Source organism: Pongo abelii, chromosome 19 (assembly GCF_028885655.2).
Source record: "Pongo abelii isolate AG06213 chromosome 19, NHGRI_mPonAbe1-v2.0_pri, whole genome shotgun sequence".
Lineage (NCBI taxonomy): Eukaryota > Metazoa > Chordata > Mammalia > Primates > Hominidae > Pongo > Pongo abelii.
In genome coordinates, this window is record NC_072004.2 from 51,880,477 (window position 1) to 51,905,807 (window position 25,331).

The 25,331-nt window shown below is 41.5% G+C and overlaps 1 protein-coding gene across 13 annotated transcripts in view; it reads right to left on the minus strand.

Moving 5' to 3' along the window:
- TADA2A (transcriptional adaptor 2A) overlaps positions 1 to 25,331 on the minus strand; it is a 73,922-nt gene that overhangs the window by 12,981 nt on the left and 35,610 nt on the right. For 12 of the 13 annotated variants that reach the window (XM_063718691.1, XM_024235504.3, XM_009251552.4 and 9 more), the window contains 4 exons: positions 23,315 to 23,387; positions 9,536 to 9,599; positions 6,289 to 6,332; positions 1,366 to 1,476 (listed from right to left, as the gene is read on the minus strand). In XM_063718691.1, the coding sequence (XP_063574761.1) occupies positions 1,366 to 1,476; positions 6,289 to 6,332; positions 9,536 to 9,599; positions 23,315 to 23,387 (292 nt within the window). The remainder of the gene's footprint in view (positions 1 to 1,365; positions 1,477 to 6,288; positions 6,333 to 9,535; positions 9,600 to 23,314; positions 23,388 to 25,331) is intronic. The other variant, XM_054536776.2, reaches the window with a different exon arrangement.

Here is a 25,331-nt window from a genome sequence, read left to right on the forward strand (position 1 = left end):
TTATAGGAATGAGCCACCGCACCGGGCAAAATATAATTTTTTTAACAACCAAGTTTCCCTGCTCTAACTATCTTCTGTTAAAAGTTCTACAAATCATTCTAATTTGGCTGCTTTTGAAACAGAGAATGAAGGAAGAACCTGGACAATCCATGGGGTGTAATTCTTTGGAGTGACACATAAACCAGGGGTGTGTCCCAAACTGGGACAGGAAGTAAAGGATCAGTCACCTGGTACAAACCACACAAAGAATGCTAACCAAACAAGGTGTTTGGTGAGGACAACCAACCTGGCTCAGATAAATGTCTGCAATGCTATGTAAGAAATATTTTCATGATGAGAATAAGGGCCTTAGTAGAGTACCTTCCCAGAACTAAACTTAGAGGCCACATACACAAATGTCATGATGAAAGGTACAGAATAAGCCAGAGTCCATATTATTTTAACAATCTAGGCCTTACTGCCATACCAACATATTGTTTTTTGTTTTGAAACAGGGTCTCACTCTGTCGCTCAGGCTGGAGTGCAGTGGTGTGATCTCAGCTCACCGCAACCTCCGCTACCCAGGTTCAAGCAATCCTCCCACCTCAGCCTCCAAAGTAGCTGAGACTACAGGTGTGCACTACCATGCCTGGCTAATTTTTGTATTTTTGTAGAGATGGAGTTTTACTATGTTGCCCAGATTGGTCTCGAACTCCTCGACTCAAGCAATCCTCTTGCCTCAGCCTCCCAAAGTGCTGGGATTACAGGTGTGAGCCACCACGCCCAGCCTCATAACAACTTTTTATTTTTTATAGTGAAAAATCAAATGGTAACTAGGTAGAGCTCTCACAGAAATACCACAGAAAGGCAAGAGATCGATGGAAGTACTATCTCCACAAGCTATCCATCTCTGTCTTCATTTTTAAAACTACTTTTAATACTAAAATATTTATGAACAAAATAAAATGATGTCTGGGATTTGCTTCAGAATAATCCAGTTGAGGGCAGGAGGGAAGAGTGAGTGGTAAAGATGAAACCAGACTGGCCATGTGTTGAAAACTGCTGAAGCTGGATGATACACACACGGGAGTTCATCATATTATTATCTCTACTTTTATATATATTTGAAAGTTCCCATGATACAAAGTAGGGAGAAAAACTACTAAATTATTGTTTATCTGGGGCAATGGGGGAAGTCATTAGGGCTGTTTAACCTCTCTTCTGCCACCCCCACAGTCCCAAATTTGTCTCATGGTAATACAGGGGAACAAAGAGAGAAATATCCATTTATTTATTTATAGAACTTCACATAAAACACATCATTATCTCTCCTATTTATATAAATATACACACACAAATACTGCTCAAGGCTCAAAAACCACCTACATGCATGGCTTTCAATGAATTTGTCATGTTCCATTGGCCCCACAATTCTTGCAAATCGCCTCATTGTTTCATACAGGTCCTGGACCTCCTTGGGATACCGCCGTTCCATTACTACAGAAAAAATAAAACATAAATGTGTCATGGGAAATGTAAGGATCCCTGAGTTTTCAGCACTTTTTTTTTTACAATTAGTAAAATGGAAGAACATTATTCATAACCTCACATGACTAACTTATCCATGACAGGAAGCAAACAGGAAAGCCAAGAATGCAAAACACTAATCATAATGACAGCACCATAGCAACTATCCCACAGGGATGTTGTTATCACTGGAGATCGTCTCCACCACTGGAGATCATCTCCCACATCTACTGTCTTTTTTTTTTGAGATGGAGCCTTGCTCTGTCTCCCAGGCTGGAGTGCACTGGCGCGATCTCAGCACACTGCAACCTCCATCTCCTGGATTCAAGCAATTCTCCTACCTCAACCTCCCAAAGTAGCTGGGATTACAGGCGCCCGCCACTATGCCCAGCTAATTTTTGAATTTTTAGTAGAGATGGAGTTTCACCACATTGGCCAGGCTGGTCTTGAACTCTTGACCTCAGGTGATCCACCCGCCTCGGCCTCCCAAAGTGCTGGGATTACATGTATGAGCCACCGCGCCCAGCTACCTCACTGTTTTTTGTTTTTTTTTTTTTTTTGAGATGGAGTCTTGCTCTGTGGCCCAGGCTGGAGTGCAGTGGTGTGATCTCAGCTCACTGCAACCTCTGCCTCCCCAGGTTCAAGCAATTTTCCTGTCTCAGCCTCCCAAGTAGCTGGGATTACAGGCACGCCGCCATGCTCGGCTAATTTTTTGTATTTTAGTAGAGACGGGGTTTCACCATGTTGGCCAGGCTGGTCTTGAACTACTGAGCTCAGGCAATCTGCCCGCCTCGGCCTCCCAAAGTGCTAGGATTACAGGTGTGAGCCACTGCGCCCAATCACCTCACTGTCTTTTAAACTACACAGGGGCAGGAACTGCTGGCAGTAATGGACGAGACAGTTAAAGGCAGATCTTACATTCTTAGGAAGAATTATGGCCAGAATTTATGGTATTAACTCCCACAGGAAAACGAAGCTACAGACAAAATAATCCATCCAGAAGATTTCCCATTAGCTGAGAAAAAGTGTGATTTCTTGCATGTCCCACCTACACATCCTCAAGCAAGGTATTTTTTTCATCCTTCATATGGGTCATTTTGCCTTTCTCCAAACTAAATTAACTACTACAACTTAATTTACTGCTAATGAAGTTTTATTTGACAACTGTCATGCAAATATCATGCAGAGACACCAGAGCAGCAACTCTGGGGATCACTACTGACCAAACAACTAATCCAAAGATGTATCTGCAAAGAAGATGGAGAGTAAAACTGACTAACAATAACTGGTAGACTGGAGCAGTCAGGAACTCTCGAGCTGCTACTTGGGTCGTTTCAATCAGTAATTTGGTTAGTTCTATCTACTCTTGGACTAAAGATACAGACTTTCATTTAGGACAGCTATTTTTTTTTCCTAGCTTATTTTTTTATTTTTTTATTTTTTATTTTTTTTGACACGGAGTCTCGCTGTGTCGCCCAGGCTGGAGTGCAGTGGCACGATCTCGGCTCACTGCAACCTCCGCCTCCCAACCTTCAAGCGATTCTCCTGCCTCAGCCTCCCGAGTAGTTGGGACTACAGGCGTGCACCACCACGCCTGGCTAATTTTTTTATTTTTTAGTAGAGACGGGGCTTCACCATGTTGACCAGGATGATCTCGATCTCCTGACATCGTGATCCGCCCGCCTCAAGCCTCCCAAAGTGCTGGGACTACAGGCGTGAGCCACTGCGCCTGGCCTTTCTATTTTTTAGTTTTGAGACAGGGTCTCACTCTGTTTCCCAGGCTGGAGTGCAGTGGCACAATCACAGTTCACTGTAGCCTCAACATCCCAGGCTCAAGAGATTCTCTCACCTTAGCCTCCCAAATACCTGGGACTACAGCCACATGCCACCATGCTTGGCTTTTTTATACAGAGATGGGGTCTCTCTATGTTGCCCAGGCTGGTCTTTAACTCCTAGGGTCAAAATCATTCCTCCCACCTCAGCCTCCCAAAGTGCTGGGAGCCACCACGCCCAGCCTATGACAGCTATTTAAATTAAGTCCTCTTTTTAGGTGAATCTCTTCTCTTGCAGGAGACATTCTTATCCAAAAATTCTAGAAGCTGATTTAAGGAGCAGCCATAGATCATTTTAAAAAAACAAACCAACAACAACAAAAAACAAAGCAGAAGAAAATGGAGTAAAATTTTTAAATTTGAAGAAAAAAAAACCCTGCCTACCATATTAAGGTCAATCATATATTCAGTATAATGGCAACTGAAAACCTCTGAAACCACACTGCACACGCTACTTCTACACTCTCAGAAGCAACAGAGCTTCCCCTCAGCCCTCTATTTGAAAAAATATGGATAATAGAATAATGAAGCCAAACTGACCTCTATCAGTTGAAAGAAGAATTTATCTAAGAGTCAATGTCTACAAGGAGTAAAGATCAAAAATTAACTGACATATTATGGAAAACCCGGGAATTCAGATAGAGAACCTACTACTGTGGCTACTAGAACATGACCAATAATTCTGATCCTGAATTATTTCTACAAATCCACAGGTCTTGATAAGGATGAGGTTCACTAGGGAATCTCATACACTGCTAGAAGAAACAGAATTTAATACAACCATCTTTTGGAAAGCAACTTGGCAGCAGGCATAAATAATTTTTAGTGGTCATAATTTTAGATGTATTAATCCCACTTCTAAAAATCTACCTTTAAAAAAATCCTAAATAATGACAAAGCTTTATTCACAAGTTCATCATAGCATTATTTATGTAATGATTAAAAGAACTGAAAACAAGCTAAATACCTAAAGAGAGAAGTTAAGCATATAATTATATCTCTTATATGTATATATACAACATATTCAACTAATAAAGTACATATTATGTAACCTATAAAAACTGATATCCTCAAAACACTACAGTAACTTGAAAAATATGTAACATAAAGTAAAAAAAGGAAATAAGGCCAGCATGGTGGCTCACATCCATAATCCCAGCACTCTGGGAGGCCGAGGTGGGCAGACTGCTTGAGTCCAAGGAGCTCAAGACCAGCCTGGACAACACGGCAGAACGCCATCTCTACTAAAAATACAAAAAATTAGCTGGGCATGGTGGCACATGCCTATAATCCCAGCTACTTGGGAGGCTGAGGTGGGAGAATCACCTGAGCCTGGGAGGCGGAGACTGCAGTGAGCTGAGCCACTGCACTCCAAGCCTGGACAACTGGAGTGAGGCCCTGTCTCAAAAAATAAATAAATAATAAAGGACCTAAAATGTAACATACTTATGATCATGGCTATATTTTTTTAAAAAATATAGATTTTCTGTTGCCCAGGCTGGAGTGCAGTGACATGATTATAGCTCACTGCAGCCTTGAACTCCTGGGCTCAAGCGATCTGCTGCCTCAGCCTCCCAAGTAGCTGGGATTATAGGCGCAAGCCACCATGCCTGGCTAGATATTTATTTAGACTAAAAAGACACTCAACCTTGTTGACTGAACCCTACGATGCTATGTATTATTAAATAAATACCCCTACAAGAATCTATCAACTGGGATGTTTTACAATAACCATTAGGTTATTGTACAAACCTAACCATTAGGTTATTCTTTACAAAAAAAAAAAATGTGACACACAACTATTACAAATATTTTCATATAAACATTGTGATTGTTATTATGACATCATCCTTCTTAGTTGTGGAAGCCTCTATGTTGTGGAAGAAGAAAAAGTACAGGGACTTTTTCTGCCCTGCTTAGGTATCTCTGATATTTAAAATAATAAAGGCCAGGCACGATAGCTCGAGCCTGTAATAAGGAGGCTGAGGTGGGAGGATCACTCGCACCCAGGAGTTCAAGGCTGCAGCAAGATACCATCACGCCACCGCACTCCATCCTGGGCAATAGTGCAAGACCCTGTCTCTTAAAAAACAAACAACAACAAAAAACCACAGTAAGGTCAAAGGTGGCATTTATTTTAAAAATCACTATATGTATTTTTATCACCGTCATACAATATTAAATATCATCTATTTTGTCTGTCTACAACCATCCAAAATAAAGATCACTTTCTTTTATCTAAAATATTTTTACAACCTGAAGATTAAGGTTATGTTATGCTTAACACATAGTTGCAAAACATGACTCTATCCAGAAAATTATTCATTAATATTCACACTGTAATTACTATACAAATTTTTAAAAAAGAATTTTAATACAAGTTTTGTTGACTACAAATTAATACATTTATTTATTTGCTTGTTTATTTATTTATTTTTGAGACCAGGTCTCGCTCTGTCACCCAGGCTGGAGTGCACTGGCGTGATCTCGGCTCACTGCAACCTTCACCTCGTGGGTTCAAGTGATTCTCCTGCCTCAGCCTCCCGAGTAGCTGAGATTGCAGGTGCATGCCACCACGCCTGGCTAATCTTTTTTTTTGTATTTTTAGTAGAGATGGGGTTTCACCATGTTAGCCAGGATGGTCTTGATCTCCTGACCTCGTGATCCGCCCACCTCAGCCTCCCAAAGTGCTGGGATTACAGGCAAGAGCCACCGCGCCTGGCCCCAAATTAATACTTTTAAACTCTTACTATGGATCAGAATCGCCCTGAAGACTTTTTAAAAATGCAGATGCTGTGTCTCCAACCCCAGAGATTCTTACTTTATTAGTCTGGGGTGACAGCCAGGCTAATATGCAACTTGGATTAACAACTACAATACATGATTTATTTAAAATTATTCAATAATATTGGGAAAAAATTGTAAAATAAAGAAAACTGCTAATACTTACATTGAAACTTTCTAAGGTTGATTAATCCATGGTCTCTTATAATTCTAGAATGAAAAGCCACAATAATTTGTGCATTAGAATTATTTTCACATTTACTAATGCTTTACACATATAGCTGTCATCAGACATCTTAAACATGCTGAGGTGGAATACAATACAGAGGTCCAAAGAAGTCACTCCCACAAACTTCTGCAGGTCAGTGAATCACTAACACAATTTTAGACTCTCAGGCATCATGGGTTTTTCCTCTTGTTGGGCATAGTAGACTCTCCATGACTATTTGCTGAACGAATGAATGAATCAATAACCACTCACAAATGCTGAAAAACACTTGTCTGTCACTTAAGATGAAACCGAAAGGAATCTCTGTCCATGTCATAAAGTTAATCTATTCAGCTTGTGGAAATAATTGAGAACAGCCATTTTAGAGAAATCTGCTAAAGGGCACCATGATCACATATTCAACATTTACAACTGTGCATTCACACAACACTGGCAGTACTAGAAATAAATATTGTGCATGTTTAATGAAAGGGCATTATAAAACAAAAGATTTGATAGCAACATCAACAACTGAGTTCTACAGTACTCTCTAGCTCGAATTGTGTTTTAAGCAAAAGAGAATTTAAACCAGGCAAAGTTATGTGTCTTGAATCTGATTTATACCAGAGGTATTCATAACTAGCAATGAAGCTTCTCATAGGAGCAACTGGGTATGCTTCTTCAGCATTTCATGGAAGCTAACTCCAGACTTGCAGAAAGTAAGTTTTACTTTAGATCAGGAGTTCCCAACCCCTGGGCCATGGACCAGTTAGGAACCAGGCTGCACAGCAGGTGAGCAGCTTTACCGCCTGAGCTCTGCCTCCTGTCAGAGGAGCGGCAGCATTAGATTCTCACAGGAGCGCGATCCCTATTGTGAACTGCTCACGTGAAGGATCTAGGATGTGTGCTCCTTATGAGAATCTAACCAATACCTGATGATCTGAGGTGGAACAGTTTCATCCCAAAACCATTCCTGCCCCCAGCCATCCATGGAAAAACTGTCTTCCATGAAACCACTCCCTGATGCCAAAAAGGTTGAGGACTGCTGCTTTAGATCACGTCTTAGTTCCTCCAGAGTGAATCTCAAGTCCCTTTTTTTTCTTTTACTTTTTTTTTTAAGAGATGGGGTTTTCCTATGTTGCCCAGACTGGCCTTGAACTCCTAGGCTCAAGTCATCCTCTCACTTTAGCCTCCCAAGTAGCTAGGACTAGAGGTTCATGCTACCACACCTGGCTTCTCTCCTTTTTATTGCTGAGATATCACTGTGTCTACAGTTAGTAACACCACAGTAAATACATGCCTACACATACATACACACACATGCACACTTATACGCTCTGCATACTCTTCTCTGAAACCAACAGGGGTCTGAGATCCATAATTTCTAAGTCTGAATGTATACTTTTTGATATGTTGCAAAGAGAGGAATAACCAGTATGCCTGAAACTTGTTCAGAATTCCTTTGAAATCCTTTTAGATGAAAGACTTCTCATTAAAAAATGAACAGTTAGAATGAGACCACTAAAAAAGCACAATAGGGCTGGGGGCAGTGGCTCATGCCTGTAATCCCAGCACTTTGGGAGGCTGAGGTGGGCGGATCACCTGAGGCCAGGAGTTTGAGACCAGCCTGGCCAACGTGGCGAAACTGTGTCTCTACTAAAAATAAAAAATTAGCCGGGCATCATGGCACGTGCCTGTAGTCCCAGCTACTTGGGAGGCTGAGGCACGATAATTGCTTGAACTCAGGAGGCAGATGCTGCAGTGAGCTGAGATCATGCTACACTCCAGCCTGGGTGACAGAGCAAGACTGTCTCAAAAATAATAATAATAAAATAAAAAATAATAATAAAATAAAAAATAAAAATAAAATAAAAAAGCCTAACAGGCCAAGTGCAGTGGCTCACACCTCTAATTCCAGCACTCTGGGAGGCCAAGGCAGTAGGATGCCTTGAGTCTAGGAGTTCAGGACCAGCCCAGGCAACATTGTGAGACCCCATCTCAAAAAAAAAAAAAAAAAAAAAAAAAGTTTTTTTTCTTTTTTGAGACGGGGTCTCACCCTGTCGCCCAGGCTGGAGTGCAGTGGTGTGATCTTGGCTCACTGCAACCTCCGCCTCCCAGGTTCAAGCAATTCTCCTGCCTCAGCCTCCCGAGTAGCTTGGACTGCAGGCATGCACCACCACCCCCAGCTAATTTTTGTATTTTTAGTAGAGACAGGGTTTCACCATGTTGGCCAGGCTGGTCTTGAACTCCTGACCTCAGGTGATCCATCAGCCTCGGCCTCCCAAAGTGCTGGGATTACAGGTGTGAGCCACCGCGCCCGGCCTAAAAAAAGAAAAAAGGTTTTAAAATTAGCAAAGTGTGGTGGTGTGCACCTGTAGTCCTAACTACTTGGGAGGCTGAGGTGGGAGAACTGTTTGAGCCCAGGCGTTGGAGACTGCAGTGAGCCATGATAGTGCCACTGCACTCCAGCCTGGGTGACAGAACAAGACTCCATCTCAAAAAAAAAAAAAAAAGAGAAAAGCAAAGAATGATTCACAAATATTAAAAAAAAAAAAAGTGTAACAATAATGTCTTGATGCCTTTATTTTATCTTGTTCTTTTACTTCAAAGAGCTTAAAACAGTGTACCCATATCATTCATTGTTCATCATAACATCAATAAAGGATAAGGACAGAGGATATAAAAATAACACAGGAATTACTATCCTCAATTGAGAGAAGGAAAAATTGAGGTCTAAGGAGGGTAAGAGTCTTCTCCAAGGTCAAAAGATGAGTCACAAGTGGAGCATTCTCTCATGGACTATATGTGGTCAATCACTCAAAGCTGAGGCCAGGCACAGTGGCTCATGGCCTGCAATCCTAACACTTTGGGAGCTGAGGAGGGAGGATCACTTAAGTCCAGGAGTTTGAGACCAGCCTGGCCAACATAGCAAAACCCCGTATCTACAAAAAATACAAAAAATTAGCCAGGCATGGTGGCGCACTGCTGTAGTCCCACATGCTCAGGAGGCTGAGGTGGGAGAATCGATTGAGCCTGAGAGGTTGAGGCTGCAGTGAGCCATGATTGTGCCGCTGCTCTCCAGCCTGGGCAACAGAGTGAGACCTTGTCTCTCTCACAGACAGACACACAGACACACAGACAGACACACACACACAAAACAATAATCCAAAGCTGAAAGGAGGTCAGGATGGTTTTTTATACTTACTTTTTTCGTCTTTGTCTCTCCTTTAACCTGGAATGATAGATATCTACCACAGCCATCTTCAGAGCTACAAATAAATTCATACATATACTATATATACACATCATATATATATAATATAATATAAATAAATAAAACCAAGACAAAAATAAATCTTTTACCCAAACTTTGAACCTCATATTGCTAATTACTCCACAATCACTAGTCTAGAAAACATAAAAATATTCCAGCATAATGAATTTCTCTATCAGTAAGTTATTTTTCCCCTATTTATATATCTTATGGCATTACTCAGATTATAATTTCTGCTTTCTGCAGTCAGAAAAATGAATAAGATCATGTCCTTTGCCAGGACATGAATGGAGCTAGAGGCCATTATCCTTAGCAAACTAACACAGGAACAGAAAACCAAATACCACATGTTCTCACTTATAAGCGGGAGCTAAATGATGAGAACACAGGGACACACAGAGGGGAACAACACACACTAGGGCCTATCAGACGGTGGAGGGTGGGAGGAGGGAGAGGATCAGGAAAAATCACTAATGGGTACTAGGCTTAATACCTGGATGATGCAATAATCTGTATAACAAACCCTATGACACAAGTTTACCTACGCAATATACCTGCATATGTACCCCTGAATTTAAAATAAAAGTTAAAAAAATTCTCCTTTCTATTAAATACCTTTTTTGGACATGGTTATGTATCTATTACTATATATAGTGAATATCTGATCTTTGGTAATACATGGGCTAGAAATTGCATCAGAGTACTCATAAGAATGAATATTGGGCTGGACGTGGTGGTTCACACCTGTAATCCCAGCACTTTGGGAGGCTGAGACAGGCAAATCACCTGAGGTCAGGAGTTCAAGACCAGCCTGGCCAACATGGTGAAACCCCATCTCTATAAAAATACAAAAATTAGCCAGGCATGATAGCAGTTACCTTGTAATCCCAGCTACTCGGGAGGCTGAGGTGGGAGAATCGCTCAAAGCCAGGAGGTGAGGTTGCAGTGAGCCGAGATCATGCCACTACACTCCAGCCTGGGGCAACAGAGTGAGACTCGCCTCAAAAAAAAAAAGAATTAATGTTGGTCGGGCACAGTGGCTCACACCTGTAATCCCAGCACTTTGTAAGACTGAAGTGGATGGATCACTTGAGGTCAGGAGTTCAAGATCAGCCTGGCCGATATAGTGAAACCCTGTCTTTACTAAAAATACAAATATTGGCTGGGCGTGGTGGCAAGTGCCTGCAGTCCTGGCTACTTGGGAGGCTGAGGCAGGACAATTGCTTGAACCTGGGAAGCAGAGGTTGCAGTGAGCCGAGATGGCGCCACTACATTCCAGCCGGGGCGTTGCTGCAAGACTCCGTCTCAAAAAAAAAAAAAAAGAATGAATATTGATCGTGGTCATAACTGCACAGAAGAAAGAGACAATGTCAAGGCAAGACTAACGTGAATAAAGGTACAGTGTAGACGTTTTCCCAGAGTAGGAGTTTTCAGCTGGGGAGCAGCAACTGTTTAGAGTGTAGAGTTTTGCATTCTGTAGTGAAAAGTTCCATCAAGTACCCTAACCAGTGTAAAAGCCCTGCTTGATTTCCTGGGACCCAATCCTTTCCTGGCTTCAGTCTCATGTTAAAGACACAGGGAATAAGGAGGAAAGAGGCTGTAAATAGTTAAAGTTTTAATCAGTGTAATAGTTCTGGTTCTTTCTTTCCCTAGCCACTCTTTCCATCTTCAGAGTTCCAAAGGTTCTGTTCTAATTTCTTTTTACCCCTCATCTTAGTCCTATAAATTCCTCTACATCTATGGGTCCAATTACCATCAAAATGCATAATTTCAAACTTGTTATCCATTTTAAACTCCAGTTCCTACTGCATATAATTTACTCACATGCCCTTCAGTTGCAAACTTATATTCTACCCCTTTCCTATCCTCTAAAACTCCTATGTGGGATAACTGTATCACAGTAAAGATAGCTGTCCAAGACAGAACTCAATCTGGATTCCCCCTCCTTCTCCTCCATAGTTGATGAGTCTTAGCCACACGGCACTTAACACTTACATCTCTCAAATTCATTCCTTCATCCCTAATCCTATTCCCTAGCTCAGGCATCTTGTCTCTCCTGTCATCTTCATGCTATCTTGTAGGAGAGGCATCATTACTCACTTATTGACTCCATTCTTGCCTTACTCTAACTCACCCCTTCCAAATGGTATTTGAGAAATATTTTAAAGCACAATATAATGGTGTAATTCCCTTGCTTATAATTCTTCAGTGGCTTCCCATCCACATACAGTTCAAACTCTTGCATGTTACACGAGACTATTTACTGTCTTGATTATGCCTACCTTTCCACTCATTTCTTTTTTTGAGACGGAGTCTCGCTCTGTTGCCCAGGCTGGAGTGCAGGGGCGCTTGGCTCACTGCAACCTCTGCCTCCCGGGTTCAAGGGATTCTCTCCTGCCTCAGCCTCCCAAGTAGCTGGGATTACAGGTGTGCACCAGCATGCCTGGCTAATTTTTGTATTTTTAGTAGAGACAGGGTTTCACCATATTGGCCAGGCTAATTTTTGTATTTTTAGTAGAGACAGGGTTTCACCATATTGGCCAGGCTAGTCTTGAACTCCTGACCTCAAGTAATCCACCCACTTCGGCCTCCCGAAGTGCTGGAATTACAGGCGTGAGCTACTGCACCCGGCCCCATTCTTGTTTCCTATCACTCCCGCATATACCCTATACATCATGCATACAAAACAAATGGCCCAAGATCACACAGCTGTTAAGTACAGAGCAGGGATCCAAACCCAAGCAGTCTAGTTCCAGAGTATTAAGTAGGAAAAATACTGAAATTGTCTAAATGTTTCTCTGTGTTCATGCTATATTCTAAATCTGCCTTAATTGAAAATGAAATGTGTATTTTAAAAACACCTCATAAGCGGCCAGGCGCAGTGGCTCATGCCTGTGACCCCAGCACTTTGGGAGGCCAAGGCGGGTGGGTCACGAGGTCAGGAGCTCGAGACCATCCTGGCTAACATGGTGAAACCCCATCTCTACTAAAAATACAAAAAATTAGCCTGGCACGGTGGCAGGCGCCTGTAGTTCCAGCTACTCAGGAGGCTGAGGCAGCAGAATGGCCTGAACCCGGGAGGCAGAGCTGGCAGTGAACCGAGATCACGCCACTGCACTCCAGCCTGGGTGACAGAGTGAGACTCCGTCTCAAAAAAAAAAAAAAAACTTCAGAAGCAAAAAACTCCCACAGGTTTTTTTTTTGTTTATAACCAGAAGACCTCTAGGGTTAAGAAATGAATGCCGGATAGTAACAACGCTAGAAGAAAATATGAGTAATGCAAAACTTGCCACTATGCTACATTAAACCTTTCTTCTCATCCTGAAAGCACCTTGAGACTGAATGATTGCAATAGAATCTGAAGTTTTCTTAATAAGTTATCAATTAAGCTTTGTGTAAGTTGAGAGTTTGGTGGTTTTTGTTTTAATTACTGAATGTATTTGTGGAAGAGGCTCTATAGCACAATATAACCTGCCACATGTCCTCTGAAAAACTAAAATACGTTATTCAAATGTTAGGTAATATAATTTATATTTTTTTACAGTCCAATCTTTAAGAATCTGATCTGCCAACTTGGTGTTTTGAACCAACTCGGGGAGCTGACACTTTCACAGGCTTCACCATCTTTTGTGTAGATGCTGCCTTAGCAGCAGCCATTGCGGTCTTTTTAGATGCTAGCTTAGCCTTTTTTGCTTCCTTAGCAGCCCTGCTAGCTTGTTTTCATTGAGCCTTTTTAAAAACTTCATGTTTCTCATTCCTCTTGGCCACTGGTGCAAAAGATGCACCAGTAATTTGACTTCTCGAATTTGACTGCTCAGCAGGTTCTTTTCTTTTGAATTTCTTCCAAGTGTCCCTTTTTTATGCTTTCTTCTGTAGAGGACCAGTTTATCTGCTGAGGATTCCTTAGAAAGGAATGCCCTTGGCCAGGCACAGTGGCTCACGCCCGTAATCCCAGCACTTTGGGAAGCCGAGGCAGGTGGATCATGAGGTCAGGAGTTCAAGACCAGCCTGGCCAAGACGGTGAAACTCCATCTCTACTAAAAATACAAAAATTAGACGGATGAGGTGGCAGGCACCTGTAATCCCACCTACTCAGGAGGCTGAGGCAGAGAATTGCTTGAACCCGGGAGGCAGAGATGGCAGTGAGCCGAGATCATGTCACTGCACTCCATCCTGGGCAACAGAGCAAGACTCCAAAAAAAAAAAAGAAAGGAATGTCCTCACATTTTGCACTAAGGAACTGGAAAACCTTCCCATCGGTCCTGGCATAGCGCCTCTTGTGTCTGAGGTAGATCTTGTACCTGCTGAAACTGCATAGCTCAACTTTCAGGGCAGAAGCTCCAGAGGCTCAATGTTAGGTAATTTCTAATAACATACCAACCTTTGTAACAAAGAATTTGGCTACGTATTAGAATCAGTTCTTTCAGCCAGGCACGGTGGCTCACGCCTGTAATCCCAGCACTTTGGGAGGCCAAGGCGGGTGGATCACCTGAGATGAAGGAGTTCAAGACCAGCCTGGCCAACATAGCCAAACCCTGTCTCTACTAAAAAATACAAAAAATTAGCTGGGTGTGGTAGCGGACACCTGTAATCCCAGCTACTCAGGAGGCTGAGGCAGAAGAATCTCTTGAACCCGGAAGGCAGAGGTTGCAGTGAGCCGAGATCACACCACTGCACTCCACCCTGGGCAACAAGAGTAAAACTCTGTCTCAAAAAAAAAAAAAAAAAAAAAAGAATCAGTTATTTCAAGGTAGTAAGCTTCAATCCAAAATAGAGCCTAGAGCCTCTGGAATGCTGATTAACTCTGAAGAGTAATACAATCTCATTCCTCATCCAAACAATGTGAGATCCAAGTTCCAGTTTAGCCAATGAGGGCAATGAGTCAACACATTATTTACATGTTCTACTACAGTAAGTTTTAAACTGTATGTTCAAATAAAATCTTATTTGGAACAGATAAGTCAGATCTGCTCTAGCTGAACCCCTTCTGCCTGTTCTAGCTCCAGCTGCCTTTCCCAGAAGTAGTCCCTGAAGGTGCCTCCATGGAACAACTGGAAGCCACACTTCTGCTGGAAGTATATGTTAGGGTAGAAAAAAAGTGGGACCAATCAAGTAAAAGAACAGAATACAATGGCTCATTAGAATCAACAATTTCTTTTATTACATGAAAGCAAACAAAAATTGAGCAATGTACAATGCTGATGCACTGTTAATAACCCTGATAATAGAGATAAATTCTGATACCACATACTGACTCATTACTGTGCATCTCACTGCTACCTGCCCTTAAGATACTCTCTTTTTCTTTTTTTTCTCTCTCTCTACATGTTCTCATCTGAAGGATATTCTTAGACTGGAAAGTTCAATACCAAAATCTTACATGCTGGGCTATGAGCAGATGTCCTATATATGTGTATGTAACTTCAATCACTGGGAGATGGCGAGGAGTACTTTAACCAGGTCATTCTCCCTTGGGTCTGAGATAAAAATAACCCAAGTCCTATCTGGATAATCTGAAGAGGTGAGGAAATGCAGTATTTTTAAAAGTTTAGGGTAAAAAAGAAAAATTAACTACCATAGATTCTTTTTGTTCATTTCTAACAAGTTCAAATATTTAAACATTGGTTTACTTTTCCTTATCCTGCCCACAAACTAAAAATAATTCAATACTGTCAGGTCCAAGATTCAAGGCAATAGTTTTCAAACTCTTTTTTTTTTTAGGTAGCAGAACTCTTCCTACAAATGAAATATTTCTTGATTTATAGGGTTCTTACATATAAAAGTCCAGATATCATAGAATGCCTATACCTGTTACTGTTTAATAACACAGTTGCTGTGGAATGATGGGCTTTAGAATGTTATGCTGGTGGAGATGCACTTTACAAGCCTATGTGGTAGAAGTGGCGGGTAGAAACAAGGATAGGAAGTGCCTCTGACATACAATATAACCAAATACAAGTTTCATAGTGGACCCTATCTCTTAAGAGAAAGGAGGGATTAGGAAGTCAACAGTTCAAGGCAGAAAGGGAAACAAATACAATAATGATAGCTAAAACACACTGAGTACTTACCATATTCAGGATCTTTTTTTTTTTGAGATGGGAGTCTCGCTCTGTCTCCCAGGCTGGAGTGCAGTGGCATGATCTCAGCTCACTGCAACCTCCACCTCCCAGGTTCAAGCCATTCTCCTGCCTCAGCCTCCCAAGTAACTGAGATAACAGGTGCACGCCACCATACCCAGCTAATTTTTGTATTTTTAGTAGAGACGGGGTTTCACCACGTTGGCCAGGGTAGTCTGCAACTCCTGACCTCAAGTGATCCACCGCCTTGGCCTCCCAAAGTGCTGGGAATACAGGTGTGAGCCATCGCACCTGGCCATATTTCAAGATCTTTATAAGCCTTATCTCATTTATCTACTCAGTAAGATGAATTTAATAGGAAAAAAAATCTCTTGAAGAGCCAGTAAAATTACTGCTAATTTTAACAAAACATTTTTGTGATTTATTTTTTATTTTTGAGACAGTTTCACTCTTGTCGCCCAGGCTGGAGTGCAACAGCACAGTCTTGGCTCACTGCAACCTCTGTCTCCCTGGCTCAAGCAATTCTCCTGCCCCTGCCTCCCAAGTAGCTGGGATTACAGGTGCCCACCACCACGTCCGGCTAATTTTTGTATTTTTAGTAGAGACGGGGTTTCACCATGTTGGCCAGGCTAATCTCAAACTCCTGACCTCAGGTGATCTGCCCGTCTTGGCCTCCCAAAGTGCTGGGATTACAGGAATGAGCCACTGCGCCAGGCCCATTTCTGCGATTTTTGATGCCATGTTGTTTTCTGAGATTTGTGTGGGAGTGATTTAATTTTTAAAAAACGCCGGGCGTGGTGGCTCACACCTGTAATCCCAGCACTTTGAGAAACTGAGGTGGGCAGATGGCTTGAGCTTAGGAGTTAGAGACCAGCCTGGGCAACATAGTGAAACCCTGTCTCTACAAAAATGTACCAAAAATATAGCCAGACATGGTGGTATGTGCCTGTAGTCCCAGCTACTTGGGAGGCTGAGGTGGGAGGATCGCTATAGCCTGGGAGGCAGAGGCTGCGGTGAGCTAAGATTGCACCACTGTACTCCAACCTGGGCTACAGAAGGCATCTCAAAAACAAAAGCCAAAAAAACAAAAAAACCTGTAATTCCAGACTTTGGGAGGCTGAGGTGGGAGGATTGCTTGATGCTAGGAGTTTTGAGACTAGCTTGGGCAACACATTGAGATTCTGTCTCTACAAAAAATTTTTTTATAAATTAGCCAAGTGTGGTGGCGTGTGCCTGTTGTCCTAGCTACTTGCGAGGCTAAGGCGGGAGGATCATTTGAGCCCAGGAATTCAAGGCTACAGTGAGCTGAAGATTGTACCACTGCATTCCATCCTGGGCAACAGAATGAGACTCTGTTTCTTTAAAAAAAAAGCCTCTAAATAAATACTGCTGATAATTGGTACTACAGTTTGATCACTTCAGTAGTTTAAACTTGTACAACTGGCTCTGGAGAACAAAAGGAAGAAAAGAAACACATAGGAGCAAATGGGAGGAGAATTGGAATTCTCCCACATAAAAATTCATATTTGAAGATATCTCTGAGCATACTCAGATAGCAGCAACTGAATACAAGATCTTAACTGTATGAATAACCTAGGGAGGACCACAGCACAGCAGGCAGAACAGAAATGAGAAGGCAGAATCTACAAGAATGAGAATCACTTGCTCACAGTCTACTTAAAGCAGCTGGAAGCTGCAGTATAAGCTAGCAAACAGAGAACCAGAGATCATTAAAAATAAACAAACCAAAATCACCTGTAATTTGTCCATTGATACAAGGCCCCTGAAATCTCAGCTTTGGGGGAAGCACAGTCTCCCTGTGATTACACTGGAGAATGATAAAGTTTCCAAACGGCTAGCCTTAAAATATTTCAAGAAGTGGGCAGAAGTCAGAGGCAGCTCCTTCCCACTGCAATGTATTTCTAACATTGTTCAAAATAGCTAACAACATGTTTCTGTTTTCTTGACAGAAGGCACTTACTGCTTGCTTGGCAAGAAAACCAGCTCAGAGGCCTTAACTGCAGGGAGGCCAATCAAAATCCCTACTGCAACCAAACAAGTAGAAACCTGTGACACAGGTATTCCCTAGAAGCAACACTTTTTAAGTCATTTTCCCCCAAGCTTTTGGCCAAGATGCACACAAATAATTTTGTGAAGGGAAGATCATGTGATCTAATGGCTAAAGTCAGCAACCAGGAAGCATTAGGCCAAGCTTATCCAACCTGTGGCTCGTAAGTCACATGCAGCCCAGGACGGCTTTGAATGCAGTCCAATACAAATTTGTAAACTTTCTTAAGACATATGAGTTTGTTTGCTTTTTATTCCTTAGCTCATCAGCTATTGTTAATGTATTTTATGTGTGGCCCAGGACACTTCTTCTTCCAATGTGGGCCAGGGAAGCCCAAAGATTGACACCCCTGGATTAGGCAAATTACTTAACTTCTTTGTCTGCTTCCCTGAATGTAAAACAGGAAAATATCTATTCTTCAGGCATGTGTTGAAGCTATAGAAGATAACAAATGTGAAACCTCACAAAAATGAAACACCAACAAACATTCAAGGTTGAGCCTGGGCAACATAGTGAGACCCTGTCTCTACAAAAAAATTTTAAAAATTAGCCAGGTGTGATGGTGCACGCCTGGAGTCCCAGCTACTCAGGTGGCTGAGGTGGGAGGATAGTTTGAGCCCAGGAGGTTGAGGCTGCAGTGAGCCATGATTGTGCCACTGCACTCCAGCATGGGCAACGGGGCGTGACCCTGTCTCAAAAAAAAAAAAAAAAAAAATCAAGATTGTAAAGACAGTTAAGTATTGTACAGTATTAAGAACACAGACGTGGGGATGACTCTACCTCTTGCTGGCTGTATGATCTCAGGCAAGTTATTTAACTTTTCTATGCTTCAATGTCCTCATCCACAAAAATGAGGATAATAATAATATGCAACTCATAAGGTTTTGAGGATTAAATGATTTAATATATATGAAGGGCTTAGAATGGTAACTAATAGTAAATGCTATATGTATTAGCAATTATTACTGATAGTATTCATGTCTAAAATATCCTATGTATAAAACAGTGAAATCAGGCCAGGCGCGGTGGCTCACGCCTGTAATCCCAGCACTTTGGGAGGCCGAGGCGGGCGGACCACGAGGTCAGGAGATCGAGACCATCCTGGCTAACACAGTGAAACCCTGTCTCTACTAAAAAATACAAAAAATTAGCCAGGTGTGGTGGTGGGCGCCTGTAGTCCCAGCTACTCGGGAGGCTGAGGCAGGAGAATGGCGTGAACCCGGGAGGCGGAGCTTGCAGTGAGCCAAGATTGCGCCACTGCACTCCAGCCTGGGCGATACAGCGAGACTCCATGTCAAAAAAAAAAAAAAAACAGTGAAATCACTATAAAGTGAAAGGAACTGCCAGTAGGTGAATATACAGAGACCAGGCTGGACCTCTGCTCTACTAATTGTTAAAGGATTTAAAGGCTAATAATATGTGCCAAAGAAATACAATTTGAAAAATACAGTGGGAGGTGAAGGGGTCCACAGATCCACACCTAGAAGAGAAAACTTTCTAAAATTACCTTTCCAGACAGAGGGAAAAGAAATTGTGAACTGTACTAAGGTGCAACCCTGAGAAGTATTGGAAACACAGACCCAACATATAGGAGGAGCTCATCATATCTCTTGCTTGCCTCGGTTATGGGGCAACAATGACTTAGAAGACACTACAACCAGGACTTTAGGATCCTGAGAAACTCAGGGAAAGAGTACTCTAAAAATTTAGGAAGAATTTTTACGAATGAAAGGAGATGGGGAAAGAGACGGCAGCAAGAAGGAACTACACTAAGCATGTGCACTGAGATCTCACAACATACTTGAGACAAGACAGTTCTAAGATATGAGTCTTCTTTATCTCTCTTTCTGAACCAAACATTTCTGCTTATTTCAATAAAATATGAGTAAGTACCAATTAGGAATCACGAAACTTCCTTATTTTTCCTTGGATACTGCTTCACTTGCAGTATATATTTGAAATACATTCTGAAAGCCTTCTGGTATGGTTGCAATACAATTATCCCTCCATTGTGTCCCAGGTCTCTATAATGAACCACGCAAACCAAATTTATTAAACAAATTCCATGATTCAAGGCAAAAATCTTTGTGTGGGTGAGGAAAAGGTCTTGGTGGCATCAGCCAATATTCTGGATAGGTTCTAAATACAAAACCCAGCCAAACAGTCTGCAACCTTCCAGTAGTTCTAAATGAGGAACCATAAAAATAATGTTGTTAATGCTCAGTAACATTAAGAGCATAATGGTATAATGGAATGATAATAACACAAATCTGAATTATGTACCATGTTTCATTAGAGACATTTACACTCTGACTAATCAGTGTCACATATTCTTTAATGGCAGAGGACACAAAGAAACAGCAAGCAAGATTCCAAGGACTTACTCATGATTATACCGTGACTCAGAAGCAAGCCAGAGGCTGAATCAGTGTCCTGATTTCCACAAAATCTATGCCCCTCTCTCTGTTCCAGGTGTGCTTATAAAGCCCCTTTTCATTCCTTCCTGACTTTCCACGGCCTCCTAGTGCACTTCACTGAGTGTTCGGCGAGTGACAGCTCAGGGACAATATGCCCCTGGACATGGTCATGCTGCCACAGGAGCTACTGTAAGGACTCAGAGCTGTAAACAAAATACCTCTCTGTGGCATGAGCAAGTCATTCCTTTGGTCTGTAGTGCTGACAAGCTTCTTTAAAATGTTATCATCTTTTTTATTTTTTAGAGGTGGGGGTCTCACTTTATTGTCTAGGCTGACTTTGAACTCCTGGGCTCAAGAAATCCTCCCACTTTGGCCTCCCAAAGTGTTAGGATTACAGGTGTGAGCCAACCATACCCAAATCTGAAGTGTTATCTTTTTAAAAGCATTCATTTAGGGTCAGACGCGGTGGCTCACCCCTGTAATCCCAGCACTTTGGGAGGCAGAGGTGGGCAGATTAGTTGAGGCCAAGAGTTTGAGACCAGCCTTGCAAACATGGCGAAACCCTGTCTCTACTAAAAATATAAAAATTAGCTGGGCATGGTGGCATTAATCCCAGCTATGCCAGAGGCTAAGGCACGAGAATCACTTGAGCCTGGGAGGCAAAAGTTGCAGTGAGCCAAGATCACACTACTGCGCTCCAGCCTGGGTGACAGAGTGAGAGTCTGTCACACAAAAAAAATAAAAAATAAAAGCACTCATCTAAACATCTTACAGTTTACTATGGGGCAGAGGGAAAGAATTATTATTTATGTTGTGTTAAAGCTACTATGTATAAAGATTAATAACATAAATTCCAGTTATAGCTCAAATGAAAATCAATAATTTACAGGGCTATAGAAACTTCAGGGAGAGTACAAATACCTAAAGTATGTTGGGTTTGAAAAGCTAACTGAACTATAAATTGCTGATCAATCAATTGCTTCTGTTTCTTTTTATCCCCACTTAATTACAAAAAGGACCCCAAGTGAACCAGAAGGAACTGCAAGTCCTGCTCCCATGAAGAATGAAGAATGAAATTAAATACCAACCATTACTACAGTTTTCTTAATAATGTTGAGAAGTACAAATGAAGACCTTGGATTAGGCTCTAGAGAAGTGATTCACCAAGTTGAGCCATTATTAACATTATAGATGTTGACTTTAAAATTCTGTAAAAAATAAATATATAAGTAAAAATAAAAAGCAGGGAGGAGGAGGAGGAAAAACTATAATAATATTTTAAAAATTTGTTTTAAAGGTTTTTTTTTAGAGACAGGGTCTCACTGTGTTGCCCAGGCTGGTCTTGAACTCCCAGCCTCAAGTGATCATCCAGCCTTGGCCTCCCAAAGTGCTAGGATTATAGGTGTGACCCACCATGCCCAGCCAAAAATTTGGTATTTTTGAGCAGAATCTAAAAGAATATTTATGAAGCTGCCCCTTTTGTGCAGAGTAGTCTGGCGTTCTATAAGAAAGATACAAGCCAGAAAACAATACCATTTTAATTAAAGCTGGTGTGTATGAGGAGAAATACTGAATGGCAGTCTGCATACTACCTTCAAAGGGAACACCACAAGAGGTGAGAAAAGATAACATGAGTCACTGGGATTGACGAGACTGACATGGAAGACTGAACAAATACAATGGATTTAGTTAATGCTAAAGTAGTTTGCTTTCAAGCTTTCCTCTTTTAGTTCAATCTGCGTCACTTTGACTTTCCTTAAAGTTGTGTGGGAGAAAAGGAGGAATAAAATTTTGCCAAAAAAAACAAAAAACAAAAAAAAACCCACCGCTCAAGAAATGTGTAGAGAAAAATTTCTTAAGGTAAAATTTTTATGAAGACTATTTCTTTATCTTAGATCTGGTATAATAAATATCCAGGCAGCTCTTCTATGGAGAGAAAAGAATCAAGTTCCCCTTCTAGGGACAGTGTACCAGTTCATGCAATATGAAAACTTGATTTATAATTTAACAAGCATACTCTACTTGTCTTTCCTGCCTGGGATGTAAATTTAACAGAAATCATCAAGATGCTGTTTGGGAAATACAGATTCCAATAGAGAATTACTGATCTACTGCATCATATTCAATTCTGAACTAAAATTTAAAAAAAAAAAAAGTATTGGGTATTATTATGTAGTATTAGTATATATTAGTATGTAGTTCACTGAAAATGGAAAGAAGGAAAAAAGGGACTCAAAGTCTAACTATCTCCTCTTAACAGCTCTTTGGCATTCACCACTTAAGTTTTAGGAAAAGAGTTAACATAAACCCTTAAAGGGCTAATCAAAGATTAGAATTCAGCAGTGTTGGGGCAGGCGTGGCGGTTCACGCCTGTAATCCCAGCACTTTGGGAAGCTGAGGCGGGCAGATCACTTGAGGTTAGGAGTTGCAGACCAGCCTGGCCAACATGGTGAAACCCCATCTCTAATAAAAAAACAAAAATTAGCTGGGCATGGTGGCAAACACCTGTAATCCCAGTTATTTGGCAGGCTGAGGCAGGAGAATCGCTTGAACCTGGGATACAGAAGTTGCAGTGAGCTGAGATCGCGCCACTGCACTCCAGCCTGTGCAACAGAGTGAGACACCGTCTCAAAAACAAACATAAAAAAGAATCCAGCAGTGTTGAAAATTCAACAGTCCTGAGAAACAAGAAATTCCCCATTTGGGCCTAAAAACTCTTGAGGAATTTCCATTCTTTTTCCTTGCTAGGGGAAATTTCGGGTAACAAAATAGTTAGTGTTAGCAGTTGCTAGTGAAGTCCCAAGAATTCAAACTGATTCCCTTCCTTCTAAGAATGCAAGTGAGGGCCATTTAACCAACTACCTTAGTGTAGACTTACCTCAGATACAAGTTAAATCACACAGTCCAACAGATATTTCCTACTACTATTATATAAATTATATAATCAATATTTTTACCCTCATCACAAGTCTTATTCACTGTGGTCAAAATCCAACAACAGAGTAAGTTCAGCGACTTAACCACTAGATTTTTGAATTCCATAAGGGCAGGGGACATGTTCAATTCATCCTTCAATTCCTAGCACCCATGACAGTGTCATCACACAGTTGGCGCTCGATAAACATTTGACAAAATAAACTGTTACCATGTAAAATGTCCGAGTCATCTTCAACAAAATCAATGTCTCTCAAGTCCCATTCTGCATAATTGTCAAATTCCTGTTTAGGGGAACAAAAAAATCCCCACCCCAAACCCATCAGCTTTGATTAATGTCTTCACAGCAGCCATGCTTCAGAAGTAAACAGAAAAAACACAAGCAAACAGTTGTTTAAAAAGTCTAAATAAGGCAAAAGGCCACAATACTGGCACAGGTAATAGGAAGTCATGGGAAAAATCTAAGAGCCTTACAAGCAGTAGTGACAACAAAAAATTGGAGTAGTTATGAGTTTAGGAATGAAGCTAAACATACTGCTCTAAAAACTAAAATTAGTCTGAGCTGGGCACAATAGCATGCACCTATAATCCCAGCTACTCAGGAGATTTAGGTGGAAAAATCACTTGAGACCAGGAGTTCAAGACTGCCTGGGAAACAGAGCAAGATCCTGTCTCTGAAATAAATAAATAAAGTCAATTCATTCCTTTTTTTTTTTTTTTTTTTTTTGGAAACAGGGTCTCACTCTGTCACTCAGGCTGGAGTGGAGTGCAGTGGTGTGATCTTGGCTCACTGCAGCCTCGAACCCCCAGGCTCAAGTGATCCTCTTGCCTCAGCCTCTCCAGCAGCTGGGTCTACAGGCATGTGCCATCACACTCAGGTAATTTTTGGTTTTGGGTTTTTTTTTTTTTTTTTTTGAAGAAACAGCGTTTTATCATGTTGCCCAGGCTGGTCTCAAACTCCTGAGCTCAAGCAATCCGCCTGCCTCAGCCTCCCAAAGCGCTGGGATTTACAGGTGTAAGTTACCGCATCTGGCCAAACTATCTTTCAAGTTGTGAATTAGATGATAAATCAAGAGACTTGTGGCTACATTCACATGTCTTTTAATTCCATAGCTGAGCAAGGAACATACAGTTTTTATACACATTCATCATTCTTTATACACTTGTGGATATAGTACACGAATCAGTAAACTACTATTCAGCCTACTGTCTGTTTGTGTACATAAAGTTTTACTGGAACACAGGCGTATTCATTTGTTCTTACATTATCCCATGCTGCTTTAGCACAATAATGACAAAGTATAGTTACAATAAAACTTTACAGCATACAAAACCTAAAATATTTACTATCTGGCCTTTAATAGAATAAGTTTGCCAACCCCTGATACAGTACTATCTTGAAAGCCCCTAGATGTACAATAAGAACCAGACTACAGGCCGGGTGCGGTGGCTCACGCCTGTAATCCCAGCACTTTGGGAGGCCAAGGCTGGCGGATTGCCTGAGGTCAGGAGTTTGAGACCAGCCTGGCCAACATGGTGAAACCCTATCTCTACTAAAAATACAAAAATTAGCCGGGCATGGTGGCAGGCACCTGTAGTCTCAGCTACTTGGGAGGCTGAGACAGGAGAATCGCTTGAACCCAGGAAGTGGAGGTTGCAATGGGCCGAGACCATGCCATTGCACTCCAGCCTGGGCAACAAGAGCAAAAACACTGTCTCAAAAAAAAAAAAAAAAGAACCAGACTACAGGAATTTCATACCTAAGGAAGTGGAAGCCAGCACTGATGCAACTTAAGATATGGGTTTTCTGGGTTTTTTTTGTTTTTTGGAGACAGGGTCTCACTCTGTTGTCTAGGGTGCAGTTTAGTGGAATGATCACCACTCACTGCAGCCTTAACCTCCCAGGCTCAAGTGATCTTCCCATATCAGCCTCCCAAGTAGTTGGGACTACAGGCATGCACCAGCACACCCAGCTAATTTTTTATCTTTTATAGAGACAGGGTCCCACTATGTTGCCCAGGCTAGTCTCAAACACCTGGACTCAAGCGATCCTCCATTCTCAGCTCCCAAAGTGCTGGGATTACAGGTGTAAGCCACTGTGCCTGGCCAGAAATAGGCTGTTTGTTTAAAGAATTTTTACTGTTCCATATGTGAAAATGTTTACAAATGAGAAAAGGCACTCAAATGTAAGAAAATGTGGCTGCCTAAAGGTCTTACAAATTATAGTG